Below are 23,737 nucleotides of genomic sequence, written 5' to 3' on the forward strand. Positions count from 1 at the left end.
TTTTCAGGGGACTTATGAAGGAAAAGCATTTTGAGAGATGGGAACAGAATGTGCAAAGGCTCAGAAGGCCAGCACAACAGCTCTGCTGAGGTTAAATTGGGGTCAAATTATCAGGAGGTGGGGATGGACACAATGACCCTTCTTCACGCTGGATGCTAGAAAGTTTTTGCTGTTCTTAGGAGGCAATTTTTTGGACAATTATTTTTGCAATTGTTATAGGAAAAAAAAAAGCCTAAAGCAGAGAGATTTAAAAAATCATTTTTTAACTTGAAGCTACTACTTCAGATCCAGAATTTGAATCCAGGTCTCACAATTACGCAGAACATAAAAAAATAATATCTTTTGGGCATTTCTCTTGAACCAGTGCCAGCCAGGCCACAACCTCTGGTCCTCTGGCTTCTTTAAGACCCTCTCTCTCTCCCTGTCTCACCCCAGGCCATTGGGTTAAGAGCTGGACCTGGCACCCCTGGGGCCCAAAGTAGACTTCTCTACCTCGCAGGCAGATCGGATCTGCATAAACCGAAGCTCCTGGTATGTTCACACCACCTCCTAGCTGTCCAACCTCCATGCCTCAGTTTGCTTATTTCTACAACAGGCATAATTATAAGTCCTATCCCAGAGGGTTGCAGCAATAATTTTAAAAGTTAGTATGGGGGAGACCTTCAAGATGGCAGAGGAGTAAGATGTAGAGATCACCTTCCTCCCCACAAGTACATCAAAAATACATCTAAATGTGGAACAACTCCTACAGAACACCTACTGAACGCTGGCAGAACACCTCAGACTTCCCAAAAGGCAAGAAAATCCTCACGTACTTGGGTAGGGCAAAAGAAAAAAGAAAAAACAGAGGCAAGAGAATAGAGACAGGACCCACACCTCTGGGAGGGAGCTGTGAAGGAGGAAAAGTTTCCACACACTAGGAAGCTCCTTCACTGACGGGGACAGGGGGTGGGCGGGGGGGAAGCTTCAGAGCCACGGAGCAGAGCGCAGTAACAGGGGTGCGGAGGGCACAGCGGAGAGATTCTTGCACAGAGGAGCGGTGCCGACCAGCACTCGCCAGCCCGAGAGGCTTGTCTGCTCAGCCGCCGGGGCGGGCGGGGGCTGGGAGCCGAGGCTCCGGCTTCACTTCGGAGGTCAGATCCCAGGGAGAGGACTGGGGTTGGTGGCGTGAACACAGCCTGAAGGGGGCTAGTGCGCCACAGCTAGCCAGGAGGGAGTCTGGGGAAAACGTCTGGACCTGCCAGAGAAGCAAGAGACTTTGTTTCGGGGTGCGAGAGGAGAGGGGATTCCTTCCCAGTGTGCCCACAGAAGGCAGAGCACTGCCTAAACAAGTTCCAGAGACAGGCGTGAGCCACGGCTATCAGCTCAGACCCCAGAGACGGGCATGAACTGCTAACACTGCTGCCGCTGCCACCAAGAAGCCTGTCTGCAAGCACAGGTCACTATCCACACACCCCCGGGAGCCTGTGCAGCCCGCCACTGCCAGGGTCCCGTGATCCAGGGACAACTTCTCAGGGAGAACACACGGCACGCCTCAGGCTGTTGCCATATCACGCTGGCTTCTGCGGCCTCAGGCTCACCCCACATTCCAATTATGACTACTGTACCCCTCCCTCTCCCCTGCCTGAGTGGGCAAGAGACCCCTAATCAGCTGCTGCTTTAACCCCCTCTTGTCTGGGTGGGTAACAGACTCCTGAGGGCGGCCTACACACAGAGGGGGGGCCAAAACCAAAGCTGAACCCCAGGAGCTGTGCGAACAAAGAAGAGAAAGGGAAATTTCTCCGTGAAGCCTCAGGAGCAGCGGATTAAATCCCCACAATCAACTTGATAAACCCTGCATCTGAAGAATACCTGAATAGACAACGAATGTTCCCAAAATTGAGACGGTGGACTTTGAGAGCAACTGTAGACTTGGGGTTTGCTTTCTGCATCTAATTTGATTCTGGTTTTATGTTTATCTTAGTTGAGTATTTAGTGTTTATTATCATTGGTGGATTTGTTAATTGGTTTGGTTGCTCTCTTCCTTTATATATATATATATACACACACACACATATATATAAATATATATATCTTTTTTCTCCTCCTTTTTCTTTTTTTGTGAGTCTGTATGTGTATGCTTCTTTGTGTGATTTTGTCTGTATAGGTTTGCTTTTACCATTTGTCCTAGGGTTCTGTCCTTTTTTTTTTTTTTTTTTTTTTCTTCCTTTTCTTCTGAGCGGTGTGGCTGGCAGGGTCTTGGTGCTCCGGCCAGCTGTCCGGCCGCAGCCTCCAAGGTGGGAGGGATGAGTCCAGCACATTGGACCACCAGAAATTCCCGGGCCCACATAATATCAATCAGCGAGGGCTCTCCCAGAGATGTTTGTCTCAACACTAAGACCCAGCTCCACCCAAAGGCCAGCAAGCTCCAGTGCTGGACGTCCCATGCCAAACAAATAGCAAGACAGGAACACAACCCCACCCATTAGCAGAGAGGCTGCCTAAAGTCATACTAAGTTCATAGACTCTCCAAAACACACCACCGGACATGGCCCTGCCCACCAGAAGGACAAGATACAGCCCCGCCCATCAGAACACAGGCACCAGTCCCCTCCACCAGGAAGCCTACATAAGCCACTGAACCAATCTCACCCACTGGGGGCAGACACCAAAAACAATGGGAACTACGAACCTGCAGGCTGCAAAAAGGAGACCCCAAACACAGTAAGTTAAACAAAATGAGAAAACAGAGAAATATGCAGCAGATGAAGGAGCAAGGTAAAAACCCACCAGACCAAACAAATGAAGAGGAAATAGGCAGTCTACCTGAAAAAGAATGCAGAGTAATGATAGTAAAGATGATCCAAAATCTTGGAAATAGAATGGAGAAAATACAAGAAACATTTAACAAGGACCTAGAAGAACTAGAGAGCAAACAAACAATGATGAACAATACAATAAATGAAATTAAAAATACTCTAGAAGGAATCAATAGCAGAATAACTGAGGCAGAAGAACGGAAAAGTGACCTGGAAGATAAAATAGTGGAAATAACTGCCTGAGAGCAGAATAAAGAAAAAAGAATGAAAAGAATTGAGGACAGTCTCACAGACTTCTGGGACAACATTAAACACAACAACGTTCGAATTATAGTATAGGGGTCCCAGAAGAAGAAGAGAAAAGAAAGGGTCTGAGAAAATATTTGAAGAGATCATAGTTGAAAACTTCCCTAACATGGGAAAGGAAATAGTCAATCAAGTCCAGGAAGCGCAGAGAGTCCCATACAGGATAAGTACAAGGAGAAACACACCAAGACACATGAATCAAACTATCAAAAATTAAATTCAAGGAAAAAATATTAAAAGCAGCAAGGGAAAAGCAACAAATAACATACAAGGGAAACCCCGTAAGGTTAACAGCTGATCTTTCAGCAGAAACTCTGCAAGCCCGAAGGGAGTGGCAGGACAGATTTAAAGTGATGAAAGGGAAAAACCTACAACCAAGATTACTCTACCCAGCAAGGATCTCATTCAGATTCAACAGAGAAATTAAAACCTTTACAGACAAGCAAAAGTTAAGAGAATTCAGCACCACCAAACCAGCTTTACAACAAATGCTAAAGGAACTCTCTAGGCAGGAAACACCAGAGAAGGAAAAGACCTACAATAACAAACCCAAAACAATTAAGAAAATGGTAATAGGAACATACAGATCGATAATTACCTTAAATGTAAATGCATTAAATGCTCCAACCAAAAGACACAGGCTCGCAGAATGGATACAGAAACAAGACCCCTAAATATGCTGTCTACAAGAGACCCACTTCAGACCTAGGGACACATACAGACTGACAGGGAGGGGATGGAAAAAGATATTCCATGCAAAAAGAAATCAAAAGAAAGCTGGAGTAGCAATTCTCATCAGACAAAATAGACTTTAAAATAAAGGCTATTACAAGAGACAAAGAAGGACACTCCATAATGATCAAGGGCTCAATCCAAGAAGATATAACAATTGTAAATATTTATGCACCCAACATAGGAGCACCTCAATACAGAAGGCAAATGCTAACAGCCATAAAAGGGGAAATCGACAGTAACACAATAATATTAGGGGACTTTAACACCCTACTTTCACCAATGGACAGATCATCCAAAATGAAAATAAATAAGGAAACACAAGCTTTAAAAGACACATTAGACCAGATAGACTTAATTGATATTTATAGGACATTCTATCCAAAAACAACAGAATACACTTTCTTCTCAAGTGCTCATGGAACATCCTCCAGGACAGATCATATCTTGGGTCATAAATCAAGCCTTGGTAAATTTAAGAAAATTGAAATCGTATCAAGTATCTTTTCCGACCACAATGCTATGAGACTAGATATCAATTACAGGAAAAATACTGTAAAAAATACAAACACATGGAGGCTAAACAATACGCTACTAAAGAACCAAGAGATCACTGGAGAAATCAAAGAGGAAATTAAAAAATACATAGAAACAAATGACAATGAAAACACGAAGATCCACAACCTATATGATGCAGCAAAAGCAGTTCTAAGAGGGAAGTTTATAGCAGTACAATCCTACCTCAAGAAACAAAAAAAACCCCTCAAATAAACAACCTAAGCTTACAGCTAAAGCGATTAGAGAAAGAAGAACCAAAAAACCCCCAAGTTAGCAGAAGGAAAGAAATTATAAAGATCAGACCAGAAATAAATGAAAAAGAAATGAAGAAAAAATAGCAAAGATCAATAAAACTAAAAGCTGGTTCTTTGAGAAGATAAAATTGATAAACCATTAGCCAGACTCATCAAGAAGAAAAGGGAGAAGGCTCAAATCAACAGAATTAGAAATGAAAAAGAAGTAACAACTGACACTGCAGAAATACAAAGGATCATGAGAGACTACTACAAGCAACTCTATGCCAATAAAATGGACAACCTGGAAGAAATGGACAAATTCTTAGAAAAGCACAACCTTCCAAGACTGAACCACGAAGAAATAGAAAATATGAACAGACCAATCACAGGCACTGAAATTGAAACTGTGATTAAAAATCTTCCAACAAACAAAAGTCCAGGACCAGATGGCTTCACAGGTGAATTCTATCAAACATTTAGAGAAGAGCTAACACCTATCCTTCTCATACTCTTCCAAAATATAGCACAGGGAGAAACACTCCCAAACTCATTCTACAAGGCCACCATCACCCTGATACCAAAACCAGACAAAGATGTCACAAAGAAAGAAAACTACAGGCCAATATCACTGATAAACATAGATGAAAAAATCCTCAACAAAATATTAGCAGACAGAATCCAACAGCATATTAAAAGGATCATACACCATGATCAAGTGGGGATTATCCCAGGGATGCAAGGATTCTTCAATATACAGAAATCATCAATGTGATACACCATATTAACAGACTGAAGGATAAAAGCCATATGATAATCTCAATAAGATGCAGAAAAAGCTTTTGACAACATTCAACACCCATTTATGATACAAACTCTCCAGAAAGTAGGCCTAGAGAGAACCTACCTCAACATAATAAAGGCCATATATGACAAACCCACAGCCAACATCATTCTCAATGGTGAAAAACTGAAACCATTTCCTTTAAGATCAGGAACAAGACAAGGTTGCTGCTATTATTCAACACAGTTTTGGAAGTTTTAGCCACAGCAATCAGAGAAGAAAAAGAAATAAAAGGAATCCAAATCTGAAAAGGAGAAGTAAAACCATCACTGTTTGCAGATGACATGATACTATACATAGAGAATCCTAAAGACGCTATCAGAAAACTACTAGAGCTGATCCATGAATTTGGTAAAGTTGCAGGATAAAAAATTAATGCACAGAAATCTCTTGCATTCCTAGGCACTAACGACAAAAAATCTGAAAGAGAAATTAAGGAAACAATCCCATTTACCACTGCAACAAAAAGAATAAAATACCTAGGAATAAACCTTCCTAAGGAGGCAAAAGACCTGTATGCAGAAAACTATAAGACACTGATGAAAGAAATTAAAGACGATACAAACAGATGGAGAGATATACCATGTTCTTGGATTGGAAGAATCAACATTGTGAAAATGACTATACTAACCAAAGCAATCTACAGATTCAGTGCAATCCGTATCAAGCTACCAACGGCATTTTTCACAGAACTAGAACAAAAAATTTTACAATTTGTATGGAAACACAAAAGACCCTGAGTAGCGAAAGCAATCTTGAGAAAGAAAAACGGAGCTGGAGGAATCAGGCTCCCTGACTTCAGATTATACTACAAAGCTACAGAAATCAAGACAGTATGGTACTGGCACAAAAACAGAAATATAGATCAATGGAACAGGATAGAAAGCCCAGAGATAAACTCACGCACATATGGTCACCTTATCTTTGATAAAGGAGGCAAGAATATACAATGGAGAAAAGACAGCCCGTTCAATAAGTGGTGCTGGGAAAACTGGACAGCTACATGTAAAAGAATGAAATTAGAACACTCCCTAACACCATACACAAAAATAAACTCAAAATGGATTAAAGACCTAAATGTAAGGCCAGACACTATAAAACTCTTAGAGGAAAACACAGGCAGAACACTCTATGACATAAATCACCACAAGATCCTTTTTGACCCACCTCCTAGAGAAATGGAAATAAAAACAAAAATAAACAAATGGGACCTAATGAAACTTAAAAGCTTTTGCACAGCAAAGGAAACCATAAACAAGACAAAAAGACAACCCTCAGAATAGGAGAAAATATTTGCAAACGAAGCAACTGACAAAGGATTAATCTCCAAAATATACAAGCAGCTCATATCAAAAAACAAACAACCCAATCCAAAAATGGGCAGAAGACCTAAATAGACATTTCTCCAAAGAAGATATACAGATTGCCAACAAACACATGAAAGGATGCTCAACATCACTAATCATTAGAGAAATGCAAATCAAAACCACAATGAGCTATCACCTTACACTGGTTAGAATGGCCATCATCAAAAAATCTACAAACAATAAAAGCTGGAGAGGGTGTGGAGAAAAGGGAACCCTCTTGCACTGTTGATGAGAATGTAAAATTGATACAGCCACTATGGAGAACAGTATGGAGGTTCCTTAAAAAACTAAAAATAGAACTACCATATGACCCAGCAATCCCACTACTGGGCATATACCCTGAGAAAACCATAATTCAAAAAGAGACATGTACCACAGTGTTCATTGCAGCACTATTTACAATAGCCAGGACATGGAAGCAACCGAAGTGTCCACTGACAGATGAATGGATAAAGATGTGGCACATATATACAATGTAATATTAGTCAGCCATAAAAAGAAATGAAACTAAGTTATTTGTACTGAGGTGGATGGACCTAGAGTCTGTCATACAGAGTGAAGTAAGTCAGAAAGAGAAAAACAAATACTGTATGCTAACACATATATATGGAATCTAAAAAAAAAATGGTTCTGATGAACCTAGGGGCATGACAGGAAAAAAGACGCAGACGTAGAGAATGGACTTGAGGACGTGGGGAGGGGGAAGGTTAAGCTGGGACGAAGTGAGAGAGTAGCACTGACATATATACACTACCAAATGTAAAATAGGTAGTGTGAAGCAGCTGCATAGCAGAGGGAGATCAGCTCAGTTCTCTGCAACCACCTAGAGGGGTGGGATAGGGAGGGTGGGAGGGAGATGTGAGAGGGAGGGGATATGGGGATATATGCATACATATAACTGATTCACTTTGTTATACAGCATAAACTAACACAACATTGTAAAGCAATTATAGTCCAATAAAGATGTTAAAAAAAAAAAGTATGTGTGGAGGACTTAGAAGAATGAGCACACAGCATACACTGAACACACAGGAGGGTTTGGCTGCTGCTGTGGGTTGTTACTAGTAATAGTATTCTCACAGTCTGCAGAGTATCCGAGGAATCTGCTGGTTCATCATCAGCCCTTTCTTAACACAGCTTTTGGTCTGACTCAACAGGAAAAAGGATGGTGATAACAAGGACCATTTCTTGAGCACCTATTATGTGCCAGGCATAATCTCATGGAGTCCTCCAAAAAGAACCCTATTAGGAAGGGACAAATATTATCCCCATTTTACAGATGGGGGAGATGATGTCATGTGGCCTGCTCAAGGTCACACAGCAGGTAAGAGGCAGAGCTGGGGTTGAGCCCAGGCCTCCCTGGCTCCTAGAGCCTGGGTGTCTAAACCAACTGGGCTTGTCTTCCTGACACCAGTTCTGCCTCCTCCTCTTCTGCTAATGGTGTCATGCCCCACTGACCTCTGGAGCCTGATACCCAGGCCTTCTATCTCCATCAGCCACGTGACGGCCAGGCCCCCACTTCCAAACTCTTTCAAACCAGCCCTCTCTTTGCCACTCCTCTGCCTCAAGCCAAGACATCATTACTGCTACATGTCTCAAGTGCTCCAAATCCTGACTTCTGAGTCAACCCCCTCCCACCCCACTTACCTCCAAAGGGGTCTTTCTAGAAAAGCCTTCTGGTCATGCTGTTTCGTAATCAAAAAAGACTCCTGGGCACCTCGTCTACCCACAAGACGAAGTGCAGACTTAACTTGGCATTCAAGGCCCCTTTGTCCTGCCCAAGTGTGTTTCCTAGCCTCTTCCTCTCCCCCGCCTCCCTACATATCATAGCTTCAGATATGTGGCACTGCTCACCAAACAGCTACTGGGGTACTCTTTTTTTTTTTTAATTAATTAATTAATTTATTTATTTTTGGCTGTTTTGGATCTTCGTTTCTGTGCGAGGGTTTTCTCCAGTTGTGGAGAGCGGGGGCCACTCTTCATCACCATGCGCGGGTCTCTCACTATCGTGGCCTCTCCCGTTGCGGGGCACAGGCTCCAGCCACGCAGGCTCAGTACTTGTGGCTCACGGGCTTAGTTGCTCCGCGGCATATGGGATCTTCCCAGACCAGGGCTCGAACCCGTGTTTCCTGCATTGGCAGGCAGATTCCCAACCACTGCGCCACCAGGGAAGCCCTGGGGTACTCATTTTAAGCCTTCTGTGTGCTATGCATTGAGCTAAGCACTCCAGACATGACCATCTCATTTAATCCTCACAATTAGCCTGATCACTAGGTACCACTTTATTGATGAGGAAACAGGCTCAGAAAGAGGGGAAGTGACTTGCCTAAGATCACCCAGCCAGTGGTCAAACTGGGACACAAACCCAGGTCTCCCTGCCACCAAGGCAGCTTGTGCTCTTACCACCACACCTTGTTCTCTGTGTCCCATCCTACCCAAGTCTTCCTAACCTGAGCTGGGACTTCACCTCCTCTTGGAAGTCTTCCCTGATTGCTTGCCTACAAAGTAATCACTTTCTCTTTGGCACACCTGGGACATGTTGCTCTAACTTTACATTTGCTTTTTTTCTTAGTTTTTCTTAGTGGGTGTGGGCTCCTAATGGGTGGCTTGGCCTCCTTGTTGGACAGAGCTCATTTCTTCCCTTAGTCAGGCCAGCACAAAGAAGTACACAGAGTAGGAGCTTTATAACACCCACCAAATTGTTAAAATTCATCCTTGCCCTTGTTTTGCTGCTCCTTGACTTGACAGGCCCCTTGAAATTCATTTCTTGTTCTTTTGTCCAAAATGTACTAATCCTACTGTTTTCCAGAGTCCATCCTATTCCCCAATAGCTAATGAGGTAGTTACTTCATCCATCAGGGAGTCCACAGTGCAGCAGACAGTGTTATGTGCTCTCTTAGCCCTGTTCTTTTTTTTCTTTTTACCCTCTTGGGCACACATGTTAGACTATATCTCCAGCCTCCCCTGAAATTGGACATGCCCTTATAATTAAGTTCTGGTCAAGGAAATGTGGGTGGAAACGATGTGGCCATTTCCAGGTCTGTCCCTTGAGAACCTTCCCCATGTACTGACTAAGTGAAAGGGACTCTAGGATACAGTGAAGGCAGAGCCAGAAGACAGAAGATGTCTGGATCCCTGAATGGCTGCATGGAGCAGAGCTCCCTTGCCTCATTAACCAGCACTAGACTGTGATGTGAATGAGAAACTCCCACTATGTTAGATGTTGTTGCTACAGGAATGAGCCACTATGACTCGTGCAGACACACTGGGTTCAAATCCCAGCTCTACTTCTTAGTTATCTGATCTTGGTGTCTCAACCTCTCTGAATTTGTTTCTCCTTAGGATTCTCTAGAATATCCCACAACATCCCCGATGTCAGATAACCAGCCCTGAGTGTGGTACCCAGTAGGTGCTCAAGAAATGGAAACTCCCTCCCATTAGGGCAAGGCCTCTGCTTAGTACTGGGACATAGGATTTGGTTGATCTTAATCTTCACTGGTCTCCACTAATATTTGGCTTTATGTATTTTAATTAAGTGTTATTATTTTGTGCTTGTGCTGAGAATGATTTTATTAGAGGGCAGTTTATAAACCTTGTGGAGGAAATAAATAGGAGACTTTTGTCTGTCACACTGTGGGCTGCAAGGCCAGGAGGGAGGTGGATGGAGAGAATTTAGGAGGTGGCCTTTGAGGGTGGGGAAGCAATGGAGGCCAGTGTGCCAGGGTAAGCCTGACTCAAAGTGATACTGTGCTTGGCAGGGTAGATGGGAGGGGTGGGTAGAGGTCTGGGCACAGGTGAGGGCCTATTGACTCTGGCCAACTCTCCCAGGCTTTCAACCCTGCAATTCTCACTTCCATCCTCCCTCAGGGCATTTGCACAGGCTGTTCAGTTTACCTGGCATGCTATTCCTGATAAGTATATATTTACTTGCTGTGCAAGAGTCTGAATTACATCTGTCTTCCCGCAGAAGGTCAGCTCTGGAAGGGAATGGACTTTGTCTTATTTGCTCCTGTGCCTAGAACAGTGCCTGGCACCCAGAAGGTGCTCCGTATATACTGGCTGAGTGAACAAATGAATAAATGAATGAATAATAAAAGATTCAATCTCTCCCACTCCCTGTACACCTAAATGCAGGAGCCAGCAGGCTTTTTCTGTAAAGGGCCAGATAATAAATATTTTTGTCTTTGCAGGTCATACAGGTTCTGTTGCAACTACTCAACTCTGTGCTCTCTGCTGTGGTGGGAAAGCAACCATGGACAATATGTGAATGAATGGGCATGGCTGTGTTCCAATAAAATTTTATAAAAATAGGCTTTGGCCCGAGGGCCATAGTTTGCAGACCCCTGTCCTAAAGCCTGCCTTTCGTACCTCTGTTCTCACTTGTACTTCCGGTGGTGTGCTGGGGCTGACCTGTAGCAGCTTGCAAAAGCTGATTGTTAAATTTTCAGGAGTTTTGCAAGCTGGTTGTTAAACATGGCCATAATTAAAATTCTAAATCATATAAGCCTACAATTATAATACATAAATTGTATTAAAAATGATGGTACTACAACATGGATGAATTTTGAGGACACTCTGCTGAGTGAAATAAGCCAGTCCCAAAAAGACAAACACTGGACGGTTCCGCTTATATGAAGTACCTGGAGTAGTCAAATGCACAGAGACAGAAAGTAGAATTGTGATTGCCAGGGGTGGGGAATGGGGAGTTATTGTTTAATGGGAACAGAGTTTCAATTTGGGAAGATGAAAAGTTCTGGAGATGGATGGTGGTGATGGTTGCACAGCAATGTGAAGGTACTTAATGTCACTGAACTCTACAGTTAAAGATGGTTAAGGTGGTAAATGTTGTGTGTATTTTACCAAAAAAATGGAAAGAAAGAGGAAATACATATTCAATACTCATCAATTCCTAATTATTTGGTGATATATTACTACTCCCGGTGCTTCGAGGTTATGCATAGCTATTGTGTCTGTGTGGTGGAAATGCTATATAAGATGCTACTGCGCATCTCTTCTCAGCTCCAGGCTGGCAGCTTGAAATTGGCCCTGGCAGCAGTATTTATACCATGGAAGTCAGGGCTCCCCAGATAGCCAGCTGCTCATCATTTACCAGCACACCACTGGTTATTTCCATGTGTCCGTCTCCTCCACTAGATGGTGAGCTTCTAGGGCAAGAGCGTCTCAAGTATCAGAATCAACAGCAGAAGCTTTTAACATCCTGATGCCTGAGCCTCAAGCCAGACCAAGAATGCCAGCCACTCTGCGGTGGGACCCGGATTTCGGTATTTTTTAAAGCCCTCAGGGCAGCCAGGGCTCTCAGGTTGAGCGTCTGAAACTTCAATGTGTACACAAATCACAAATCACCAAATTACTGGGGGATTTTTTTTTTTTTAATTGAAGTATAGTTGACTTACCAGGGGACCTTATTAAACTGCAATTCTCATTCAGGAGATCTGGGAGGTGGGGTGGGGGGCCAATGAGACTGCATTTCTACCAAGATTCCAGGCGATGTGGATGCTGCTGGCCCATGGACCATTCTCTGAATAACAAAGGGTTAGAGAAAGGATGCTTCCTTTCAGCTGGGTGACCATGTGGGCTTTCCATGCCCAGCCCCAGGGATAAACAAGGTGGGTGTTACAACAACTCGTTTTATAGAACAGGAGACTGAGGCTGGAGGTAAAGCGACCTGCCTAAGGTAACACAGCTAGGGAGTGGTGGTAGGGCTTGGACCTGGTTTTCCGAGACCCCAAATCCACTGCCTTTGTCTTCCTTCACCAGCTGCCTGATTGGAGCCACTCTGGGTAAGGGGATTACATGGATCTGAAACAACATAGGGCCCTTCCGTCTCCTGGCTGTGTGACCCCAGGTGAGTTTCTCACCCTCTCTGGGTCTTATTCCTGGCACTCAGGAAACAGGGAGGGTATGACTGTGATACTGGATGCCTGAGGGCCTCTTGAGGGGTCCGCCTCATAGAGGATGCCATGACCAGGAAGGTTCTTTCTCCTAAACTTGGGGATGGCACTTCAGGGCCCCCCTTCTCCCTGGGCAACAACCCCAGTGGGTCAAGCAGTCCAGCCCTCTGCCTCAGAGCTAGGACAAAGGAAGATAAGACTGGGATCTTCCTGGGTGCAACTGCATTTTGCCTCAGCAGCATTTAGCATATCCATAATTAGTTAATGCAGTGTGGGATGATTTCAAAACCATAATCATTGTGATAATCAAGATAATCATAGCCTCTGACTCTGATCTCAGCTTTCTTTACATCAGGCATTGGTTTAAGCCTTTACATCTATTACCTCATTTGCTCCTCACTCTCACATTATGAAGGAGGGGATATTAGGAGTCCCATTTTACGGGTGAAGAAATCAAGGCATAGAGATAGAAACATAATTTGCCCCAGGTCACACAATTAGTAAGCAGCAGAGTAGGGATGTGCTCCTGACCACTGCACTATATTGTCCTTCAAATAATTTACGTGCATGATGCAAATAGGCATGTCTCTCACTGTGTTCTGGGCGCCCCTGGGACAGGGGCCCTGTCTGTCTTGTTCCCTGTTGTATCCCCAGGGCCCCACACAGGGTCTGCACAAGAAACAGTTTCTGAATGAGGGAACGGGTGGGCTGGTTGAATCTCTCCCATCCCACATCCCGGCCACGTGAAACTCAATCATAACCGTGACTTTCATTGGCACTGAGGGGTATGTGTCCAGCTGTCTCTCTCATTAAGGCTGTGAGTGCCATGAGGCAGCAACGGTATCTGGAGCTGCTCACTGCCACATCCCTGGAGCCTGGTACTCACCCTGGTATACAGCAGGTGCCAAATAAATGCTGCAGAGCGTGAAGGTCTCAGTGGAACTGGAAGGGAAGCAGGAGTGTGCATGTGTATTCTAGGGTTGCTGGATGGAGGGCAAGGGGCAACAACACTAAATCATGATGCAACGATCCCATTTCTGGGAGGTTTATGTTGCATTGAGCTCTTTACCTGTGTGAATCCTCCTAGCCTCCCTGCGTGGTGGGGACTGTTACCATTCCCAGTTTACAGCCAGGGAAACCAAGGTTCACCGAGAACGCTGGCAAAGGACGGAGCTGGGATTGGAACCCAGGTCTGTGTGGATCTAGGCTCATGTCACTTCTACTTCACATCACGGGAGCCGGATGAATAATCTGTGTTCACCCTGTTACCCTCAGTGCTTAGCATGGCTCTTGGCACACAGTGGTCCTCAACCTTTTCTTGGGCACAAGTCAATAATGTTCACCACTTAGCCCCAGCACCTAGTACCATGCCTGGCACACAGCAGGTGCTCAGGAAACATCTACTGAATGGATGCATGAGTGACTGCACGAATGGCCACTCGTCCCACGCCGGCGTCGTGCTGGCTGTTGCAGTAGCGTCTGCTTTGATCGCCACTACCCCCAGGCAGACACGAGTGCTGAGAGACACTCGGTGCCGTGAGATGGATGCGCGCCCGGCGGCCTCATCTCCCCACCGACTGGCCCCGCACGGCCTTCCATAATGCAGTCCATTAAAAGGCTTGTAAATTTTCATACACGAAAGCCTACCATGGCATCAGCACAGACTAATTGTTGTTAAATGTGTGGGAATGTTACCGCCATGCTGCTGGAGCGATCACTCTTCCCAGCTCAGCCCGACCCATTCCTCTGCAGGCAGAAAGCTTACAACACTCGCACAAGGCCAAAAAGCAATTCGTGTCAAAAAGATCAATAATATAAAAATAAAGCATGAGAACTCTAGTTAAAGGGAATGTCATATAAATATGTGGTTCACGTCCATGATTCCAAGATTAAAAAAATCAATCAATATCGTTCTTTAGATGATGTTATTTCTAATGAGAAATACCCGGAACAACTGCAAATAACTGCTTAACTGGGAGGAAAAAGCATTAATAATTTACTTTATAAGGTATATGATACCAAATGAAAGAGGATTGCTGCTGGTTCTTAATTTGGTTGTAATATGGCGTGACAGGTTCAGTGATGCTTTGGTGGGTTCTTAATATTAAATTCAGAAGGATGTTTGGGTTTTACCCCTAGCTGGGCAGGGCAAAGCCAGAGGAGCCAGACTGGGTTATGGGAGCCAAGGAGACCTGCATCACCAAGTTATTATGTCATCAGAGGCGGCTGTGGGGAGTGTATGTGCAGGTGTGCGAGCAGGGAACAGTAAGGGTGGACAGAAGTCTTTCTTACTGCATCTTGCAAGTGACACCCTGTTTACTGAGCTCTTGCTATATGCCAAGTCCTGGGCTGGGTAGGCAGACCTGGGTTTGAATCCCAGCTCTCCGCAGGGGCTGGGCTTCCCTGGTGGATTCTGCCTGGATAGCTCAGCAAAAACAAAAGGCACAGATCTGGCTGAACAGAGGTCCTTCCCAACCATAACCACCTGCAAGTGTCCAATTCAGGCCCTCAATCTAGAATCTATATTCTCAGTTCCTTCTGTACCCCCCAGGCTCTTTGAGGAGCTCTGTTCAGCCCTCGAAGCTGAGATCTGCATCTTTCACCCTCTGCTCTGCTGGTGAAGAGCTGTGTGAGCTTAGGCAAGCAGCTTAACCTCTCTGAAACCCAACTTCTCACCTGTAAGAGGGGACAATACCAGTGGTGCCTCCCTTGCCATGCTGCTGAGAGGTGGTGATGTATGACAGGCATTGCTAAATGCTCGATAAATTTTGCTGGCTGGTATCCCAGCCTGAGTTACCACCCACCACCATGTGCTGGGTGCTAAGCCTCACTTACCTCACCTGAGAATGGGTGAGAGCAGAGGCTTCCTCACTGGGCTCATGGGAGGAATAAATGTGATGAGGCAAGTTTCAGCTCATCAGCTAGGAGTGCTGACTAATCTTCAAAGAGCACTCACTATGTGCTAGGTTTTGTTCTTGGGGCTTTTCAAGTATCAACTCATTTAACCCTGTCATCGACCTTATGAGGTGGGTACTATTATTATCTCCATTTAAAAGCCAAGGAAGCTGAGGCCCAGAGAGGTTAAGTGACTTGCCCAGGATCACACAGCTGGGAGGTGGATAGGCTAAGATGCAAGCTCATGCCAATCTGGCTCCAAGCCCATGCTTGTTCCCACTGCTTATCTTTCCTGGTGGGTCCCACTGGTCAGCGAGGCCATTTCTCCCTGGCCTTGTAGGCTGGTCAGGACTGCACGTGTCTAACGTCTGTTGTGGCCCCAAGGGGGTCCCACTTACAAAGAGATGGTCATGCCAGTACTGGAAATGACAGAGAAAGGGTCATCTGGGGAGTAAGAGAATTATGACATCAAAGACAGCTGAAAGAGCGAACAATATTAAAAGGCAAAAAGAAAAAAAAAAGATCCTGTAATTAAACTTCGGCTCAAAGGGAAGGGCAAGAGTCCTGCGGGCAGATGCGGAACAGGAGAGGAGCACAGGGACCAAATTAGGACACGGCATGCAGAGCTGGGCGGGGGCTCAGAGCAGGGAGGGCCGAGCCCGTCTCAGGTGATCTGAGCTGTGAGGATGCCCCCCATGCCCTTCTCATGCAGCTCAGCTTCAGGAATGGAGACTATAAACCCCCGGGGATCTTGTCCTGGGTTAGAACCCCCTTCCCCACCCACGACTGCCTGTGAGGGAGAAGCAGGGAGTCCTCAGTGTCTAGGGCTGGGACAGATGGTGGGGGAAGCCGATGATGACTTCAGGTTCTGGGTACTCAGTAAATGTTTGTTGAGTGAATAAATGACTTCATGGACTCAACCGATGATCTGATCTATCTCCTGGTAAATGGCATCTTAATCCCGTCTCTAAGCTCCTAAAAGGTGGTCACGCTACACGAGCTCCCCTCTGATCCTAAGAGGACAGGGAGAGAACATTCTCAGGCCCGAACCAAACACACCCACCACAATGAGAACAAATAACTCGCTGGCCACTCAACAGAGAATCCCACTGAACCTCTTGCAATCTGCTGAGCTGCCCCTATTTACAGATGAGGAAACAGTGGCTCAGAGACATGAAGTCACTTGCCAAAGTCACATAAGCAGTGTTAGGGTGGGACACAGACCCTGGATGTCTGACCTCCACACTGTCCCGCCTCCCCTGGGGGTCAGAGGACACTTCAGCCTCCTTGGTTCCCAAACTGCTCTGTTTCAATCAGGCCCAGATGAATGTGTCTGTTTCAACTCAACAGAAAGGGTTTTCCATCATGCAGGCCATATTCCCTTCAAGGTGGAAGAGGAAGGAAGCAGGGAAAAACAATTTCCCAGCAGTGGCCTTGCCATCTTCTGGCTGGGCCACTGGCATACACTCCTTAGAAAAGTTTCACCTCTGATTTATCATAAGAAAACTTTTAATTTAGATGTTTTCGTCTCTCTCTCCAAGTAAAAATAAGTTTAAAATAATGACTGTAATAAATGAAGGTAATTAATTGTAGTTTGTTCCTTTACTGTCTAGTCAGCTTAATTTTACCTTTTCAACTAATAATGAGAAAATAATTTTTGTGCTCGGAGGGTTAATGATATGTAACTGCAAGAACTGCTAATTGCATGTTGCAATCCATCCATCAACAACCCCATCTGTGCGACTTGATTATGTTTGCTAAATTATTGCTTTGAATTATCTTTCATAAAGCAACTTTTGTAATTAGCGGGGCTTTCGTCTTGCTCTTTTCTCTGCGCGCAAGGATATTCAAACTTTGGCCATTTCAAGCTGTCTCCATTAAGCCACCTTCTCTGGCTGTCTTTGTTTCCCTGAGCAGGGGGAATCAAGACTGTCCTTTAAGCAATCAAGGCGGAGAGGAAAAGCTTCCTTGATTCACAGCAGGGCAAATTCACTTCCTCTCCGCCCCCCTCCCACCAGCATGAAAAAAAAGAAAAAAGAAAGAAAGAAAGAAAGAAAAAGAAAAAAAGACCCTCACACATACACAGTATGAAAAGATAAAAGGATGCTCGTATGCTGTATTCACCAGGGCTGGTGGAGTGAAATTAAGGAATGAACTTGAACATGTTATATTTCAACAAGAGGCCCACACTGGGGAAGAAGGAATGACGGGCACGATATTCAGCCTTGGCGTTTTATGGGTTAGTTTATATGACTCTGGAAGGTGTTTGCCTCAGGGAATATTCCTGGGAGGTGATTAATGCCCACTTGGGAATCCTCAGCTCTGAGCCCAGAGCCTGGTGGATGGCGAGAGGGAAGCGGCATAAAGGATGAACCCTCATTAAAAAAATTAAAATGAAAATCAAATTTGGATTATAAACGGCCTATGTGTGTGCAGTTTGTTCTGGACGAAGGAGATGCTTTTTATTAACACCTTTCTTTGTCGGCGTTTCTCCCCTGAGGCGCTGGGAGGGACATGGCGGCCGCAATGGATTAGTCAATAGATCATGAAGAAAACAGGGGTTTCGGGAATAAAACTCCAGACAAATGTAGTCTTTTTGGTACATTAAAGGGACGATGGAAAACCCTCTTAAAAAAATTAACGAAGTTCCTTGAAGATCCCCAGCTATTAAAATGGTGTGTATTCAACATGCCACATGGGTTTGGAAATGAAAATTCAGCTTTGCCTATTTTGGCCCCATTAAGACTCTCTCTCTCCTCCTGCACTTACTGAGCACCAACTGTGTGCCAAACACCATGTCAACTGCCTCCACCCTGCTTAGTTCTTAGAATCCTTACTGTTAGCCTCACTTACGAGAGGAGGAAAGCTGCAGCTCAGAGAGGTGGAGGAACTTCTCCCAGGTCACACAGCTAGTATAAGCAGCAGGGCTGAAATTCAAGCCAGGCCCATACGAGTCTGATTCACATGTGCTTTCCACCATGCTGCACTTGGGTCTTCCCTGGATCACTGCCGAAATCTAATGTTTAACTCTTTCTCCTATTGGAAAGATGGCATAAGTCATGCCTGCTTCCTATAGGGATAGAAAACCCCCTTCTTTTGGATAAAAAGCCTTGAACACCTAGTTAGGAAAGAGGCAGATTCCAACCCAGGCATAGTGGAGGCCAAATAAACCTGTGTTGAAGGTGACTGATAATAGGAATAATAAAATAATAAGACTTCTAATATGCAAGGTAATGTCCTAAGCACTCCATGAGTATTGACTTTGTTCTTCCTCAGTCACAGCCCTATGAAGTAGGTATAATTATTATCCAATTTTATAGAGTATGACACAAAGGCACAGAGAGGTCAAGTAACTTGCCTAAGGTCAAACAGCTAGTAACTGGCAGAGGCAGGATTCAAATTCAGGTTGACTCCAGAGTCTGTGCTCTTCACTCCCTAGCAGCTCTCCATGTACCGGGAATTACATTAAACTCTTTCCTTTCATTACAATTCAGTTAATCCTCAAAACAACATGAAGAGATCTGCAGTGCCTTTATTCCACTTTAACATATAGAGAAACTGAGGGTCTAAGTAGCTAAGAGAAGCTCTGTCACACCAATCCAAGCAAGGGGATGGCTGAGACAGTGACGTTCTACACAAGACACTCACTGCCTGTCTTTGGGCTGGACGGAGGGATCAGCTGCCTGAGAGGGCTTCTGTGCTGAGTATTTCTCAGGGGACCATGGGCTGGCAGATGGGGGCCTTTTTTTAAAAACATAAAGCCATGACAACACATTCCCAACATTATTGGTCTTCTTTCTGGTTTTTTTCTACCCCTTCCAGCTCAGGCACCTTACAACCAAATGAATCAATACCGGATGGCCCTATAAATAAATAAGCACATCAGTCAACTCAGTAATAAAATGAAAGGATGAAAAATATGGAAATCAGCGACATTTGTGTAAATCCAGTTATTGTTTACTTTAATATTGCCTTATGCGCTTATGCAGTTCCGAAGAGACAGATTTAAAGTAATGTGGCACTTGGCAGACGACAGACTTAAAATGCATCTCCACTGGCGAGCTCTGAGAAGGGCCTATCCTTCCAGGGTCCTGCCTGAATACAGGGGAAGACGGAGAAGAGACCCCTGAAGACAGAACATTGGAGAAATGGCCCTCCCTTCCACTCGCCTGACTCAGTGTAATTCCATTCTTTTCCTAGCCTACCTCCTGCACCAGCCAGACAAGTGGACATTCTCAGAATCCTGGTCACAAAGTCAAGCAAAGAGGAGAAACAGGGGAGGTTCAGCTCCATCCCCGGGATCCAGGAAGGCAAGAGAAACAACTGGCTGAGGACAGCTCAGCTGCTGCCAAAGGAACTAGGGCCCGATGGGTTGGCAGGAAAGGATGTGAAAAGTGTAGATTTTATATCCTCAGAGGATGGGTGGTAGAGAGGATTTCAGAGCAGGCAGAAATCCCATCAAATAGAACAGAGAACCCATTCTTATCATGATACCATGGCTGATCAGGAGGGCATGGGGCAGTTTGCAATGGGGGTACAGAAGTGTCTCTGCTGCTGGCATCCTCTGGCAACTCCAGGTGGGAGAGGAGAGGGAACTGGGAAGTATTTTTGTGACATGCCACAGGCCTTGGGTCTTACCTCAGCTTGGAAGCTTTTTAATACAGGAGCCACCATCTCTCTGATTTCCTGTAAAAGAGATCAGCGAAGAGTTCACCATGGTGCCAAGTGGGATACCCCCATGGCCCCTGTTTGCAGCTCATTGTTGTCCCCCAAATCAGTATTTCCCAAGTGTATCCCGTGGGACCTGCACTCCATGAGATTTCATAAGGGTTCCCCATATATACACCTACAGACAGACACAAACATACACCAAGGTGCCAAGCCCGATCCGACTAGGACACATCAAGCACAACATCAAGTTTCTTCCCTGCAGGACATTTTGGAGCCTTTTATATAATGCACAGTGGGAATCTGGAAGAGGGAGAGAGGAAGTAGCATTTCCCAAATGGATTTGATCATGGAATGCTCTTTTATGCAAAGTACCTTGCTGGACTGGTGGTCCATCATGGGACATTTTTTGGAGCAGGGGCTGGAAAGGTTCCACACCCAGGGCCATGTCACCAAAGCTCCTACATGAAAACCTCTGTCTTTTAGGTTGCTCAGGAGATGTCTCCCTAGGGTGCCATTTCTGCTTCCCCACCCAGCTGCCCCCTCCAGCAAAGACTGCATTTGGCATTTTAGCAACACCACTCTGCACGGTCGCTCCTTCCTCACCAGAAGGTGGGGTTTCTGGGGGCTTGGTGGGGTCACCTGCCCTGGCACCTAGCTCAGAGGAAGGGCTGTGTAAATGTTTGATCAACGCTATGCCATTGGGCTGTCTTCAGAAGGCAGCCTCCTCTTTCCAGACCCTAATTTCATGCCTTTCTCAAGTGACCTTGAGGTTCCCAGCCCCAAGGGCATCCCTGGTGGACTCCCATGAGTTCTCTCCAGCGTGCAAGAGGGATTAGAACCAAGGGTACCAAGATCCCAACCATAAATGCTCCAGTTTCCTCTGAGACCCACTGGTGACTCCGCTAACCACTGTCTTCTATGGCCCGCAAGAGACCCCCTGGGAGGAGGAGCTGAGGGGAGCTGGAGAGAATGGAGAGGGAGGGGGTAGCAGACAGAAGCAGGAAAGGAAGAGATGAGCTGAAGAATACATATTTCAGGTGAAGAATAAAATCCCTTAACTATGAAATAGGATTGTGTTGCTTCTGGCCCTGGAAAAAAATCCTTCTTCTGGGTCCTGGCTATGCTTTCCTCACTGATTTGTGGCCCCCAGGGCTTCTCAGAGCCACTGATATACTGATGTATGCAGGGGATCTTCAGGAGGGACGTAGGGAGTGCGTGTGAACCTAGTGGATTTATTTGATCATAAAGAACCGTGAGTGCAAGGGCTGAGCGCAGAAAACGAAACTTAAGAAAACCTAGATTGTGGGTTGTAAACTCCAATGCCCACAGAGGCTGGAGGAAGTGGACGGGAGGGAGACAGGCTGTCCCGTGGCAAATCTCCGGGGAGCACAGCATCTCGGTAATGTGAGCGGCGGCTGCTCGGCTGTTTCTCATGACTGCCACCTGGGCGTGGAGCATCCACGTGGCCGGATCTACCGAACAGTCTCAAAAGATATCGGAAATGCAAGCTTTGGGGTGAAACCAGAGATGCTAAACATCGACAACTTACTGTAAAATGTGAAAGACCTTTACAGACTAAATAAAACACATCAACAGGAAACCTCTGGTCTGGGTTCAGGAAATGTCCGTGTTGGAAAGGGCTCAAAAACCATCTCCAGTCCCCTGAATTTACAGAAAGGGACACAGAGGCCCCGAGAGGGGCTGCCTTGTTCAAGGTCCCAAAGCAAGTGAGTGGCGCAGTTGGGATTTCAATGCAGGTCAACAGACTCCCGAAACAGGCTCTGTGCACAACCCCACACTCAAATGAATTTAGGGGATTCAAATCTGAGACCCATGGTGGGGGTGGGGTGGGATTTTGGGCCAATGACAGCCATTTCTAGAAGCCCACTGCCCTGTCTGCTTAACCCCTGGGGGAAACTGAGCAAAAGCATCAGCAGGAGGTGAGCTGGGCACCAGCCAGATGATGTTCTTAAATAAAGTCTTGGCATGACTCTCCCCCATCAGGAGAGGCTAGTTCCAAAAATGAGAATTTTCAGAGGCGCGACTATAATAGGAATGGAAACTTATTCCTTCTAATTACATAATTGCATAATTATGCAGTATTAAAATTATGTAAGCCGAACTCAGAGGCTTAAAACCTGGCCTGGATTTCCCTCATCACCTGGGGGCTCCCACGTGGCCTGTGGGAAGGAGGACAAAATGGTGGGCTGTGAAGATCTGTGGCCGTTTCATCTCTGCTTCCCAGAGATTGGAGAGTCAGAGGCAAAGCTTCTGGTTCTCTCCTTCTGGGCGGAAAAACTGGTTTAAAGACCAAGCTGTTCTCTGTTCTAAGAGGGAAGGGAAGGATGCTCAGAATCTCCCTATGCCTTCTTAGCTCCCAGTCAAACCCAGGATTTAACTTGGCCTTTCTGAAGCCATAACATGGGAGACACGCTCAGATCTGAGATTCCCGCCCCTTCTACAAGCGTACTCTCTCTCAGCTCTCAAACCTGATTCCTCCCAGACTTGCTCCATGGACAAGTTCTAACTAGATCCTACTTCCCACTCTTGCCTTGAAGAATCAAAGATATTTATGACTGGTGTGAGGAGGACTTCAGAGCTAAGAGACTGACCCCTCTGCACTTATGTGGCCTGATTCCTGGGTGGGCTTGCTTCTTCTCCATCTTTCCATGGCCTCCATCAGTAAGATGGCAACAGGACCCCTAGGTGATTCCAACAGGCAGAGTGGAATCAACATGTCCAGGTCTGATACCTCTGGAATGGCAGACCCTGTCTGGCCCTCCTCCAAGATCCAGGCCACCTGAGCAGCCTGGGACAGAGAGCTCAACCCTCTGCTGACCACAGAGAAGCACAGCAGGCTTTGGGAATGGGCAGGGTATCTGTTTCCTGTAATGGCTCTGATGTGTCACATCCCTGCCAACATTATATGGAGTCAGAAGGTTTTCTTTTTCCTATTTGTGTTTATTTCCATCACTAAAAAAAAAAATTTGAGAAGCAACAGGGAGTCTGACAGAGGAGGAAAAAAAATTCACACATTCACCCTTGTGAAGAAAGAAACGTGTCCATTCTCGTCTCTTCCCCTGGGGGACTCTTACATTGCAGGGGCTGGCCATTACCTGGACCACCCTCATGGCAGCTGGGAAAGACAACGCTGGTGGCTGGAGTTGCAAAGGAGGAGGTGAAGCGGGGGAATGAGGCACGTTTATGGGCAGGCGGGGGAGACAGTTTCACACATGGAGATCAAGGGAAGGACCAGAGAGGGTGAGACAGTCTACAGCCATCACCTCCCGGACGCCAATGGGAAAGCAAAATAAAATCAGGAACTCTAGACAAGTTGTCTTTGCCGTCAAGGCCAAGCATTTGAATTAGACATTAATGTGAGGGGAAAATGGATGTTGTATAGAGCCCTCAAAAACAATGA

General features: G+C 45.6%; 1 protein-coding gene across 7 annotated transcripts in view; it reads right to left on the reverse strand.

Moving 5' to 3' along the window:
- The window catches only part of CUX2 (cut like homeobox 2), a 267,749-nt gene that overhangs the window by 85,883 nt on the left and 158,129 nt on the right, over positions 1-23,737 (reverse strand). For 6 of the 7 annotated variants that reach the window (XM_082416718.1, XM_082416722.1, XM_082416724.1 and 3 more), the window contains one exon: positions 20,284-20,331. The exons of the other annotated variant lie outside the window; for it this stretch is intronic. In XM_082416718.1, the coding sequence (XP_082272844.1) occupies positions 20,284-20,331 (48 nt within the window). The remainder of the gene's footprint in view (positions 1-20,283; positions 20,332-23,737) is intronic. 7 annotated transcript variants of the gene reach the window in all.

The sequence above is a fragment of the Balaenoptera physalus genome (genome assembly GCF_965194825.1).
Source record: "Balaenoptera physalus genome assembly, chromosome: 12".
NCBI classification, from domain to species: Eukaryota; Metazoa; Chordata; class Mammalia; order Artiodactyla; family Balaenopteridae; genus Balaenoptera; species Balaenoptera physalus.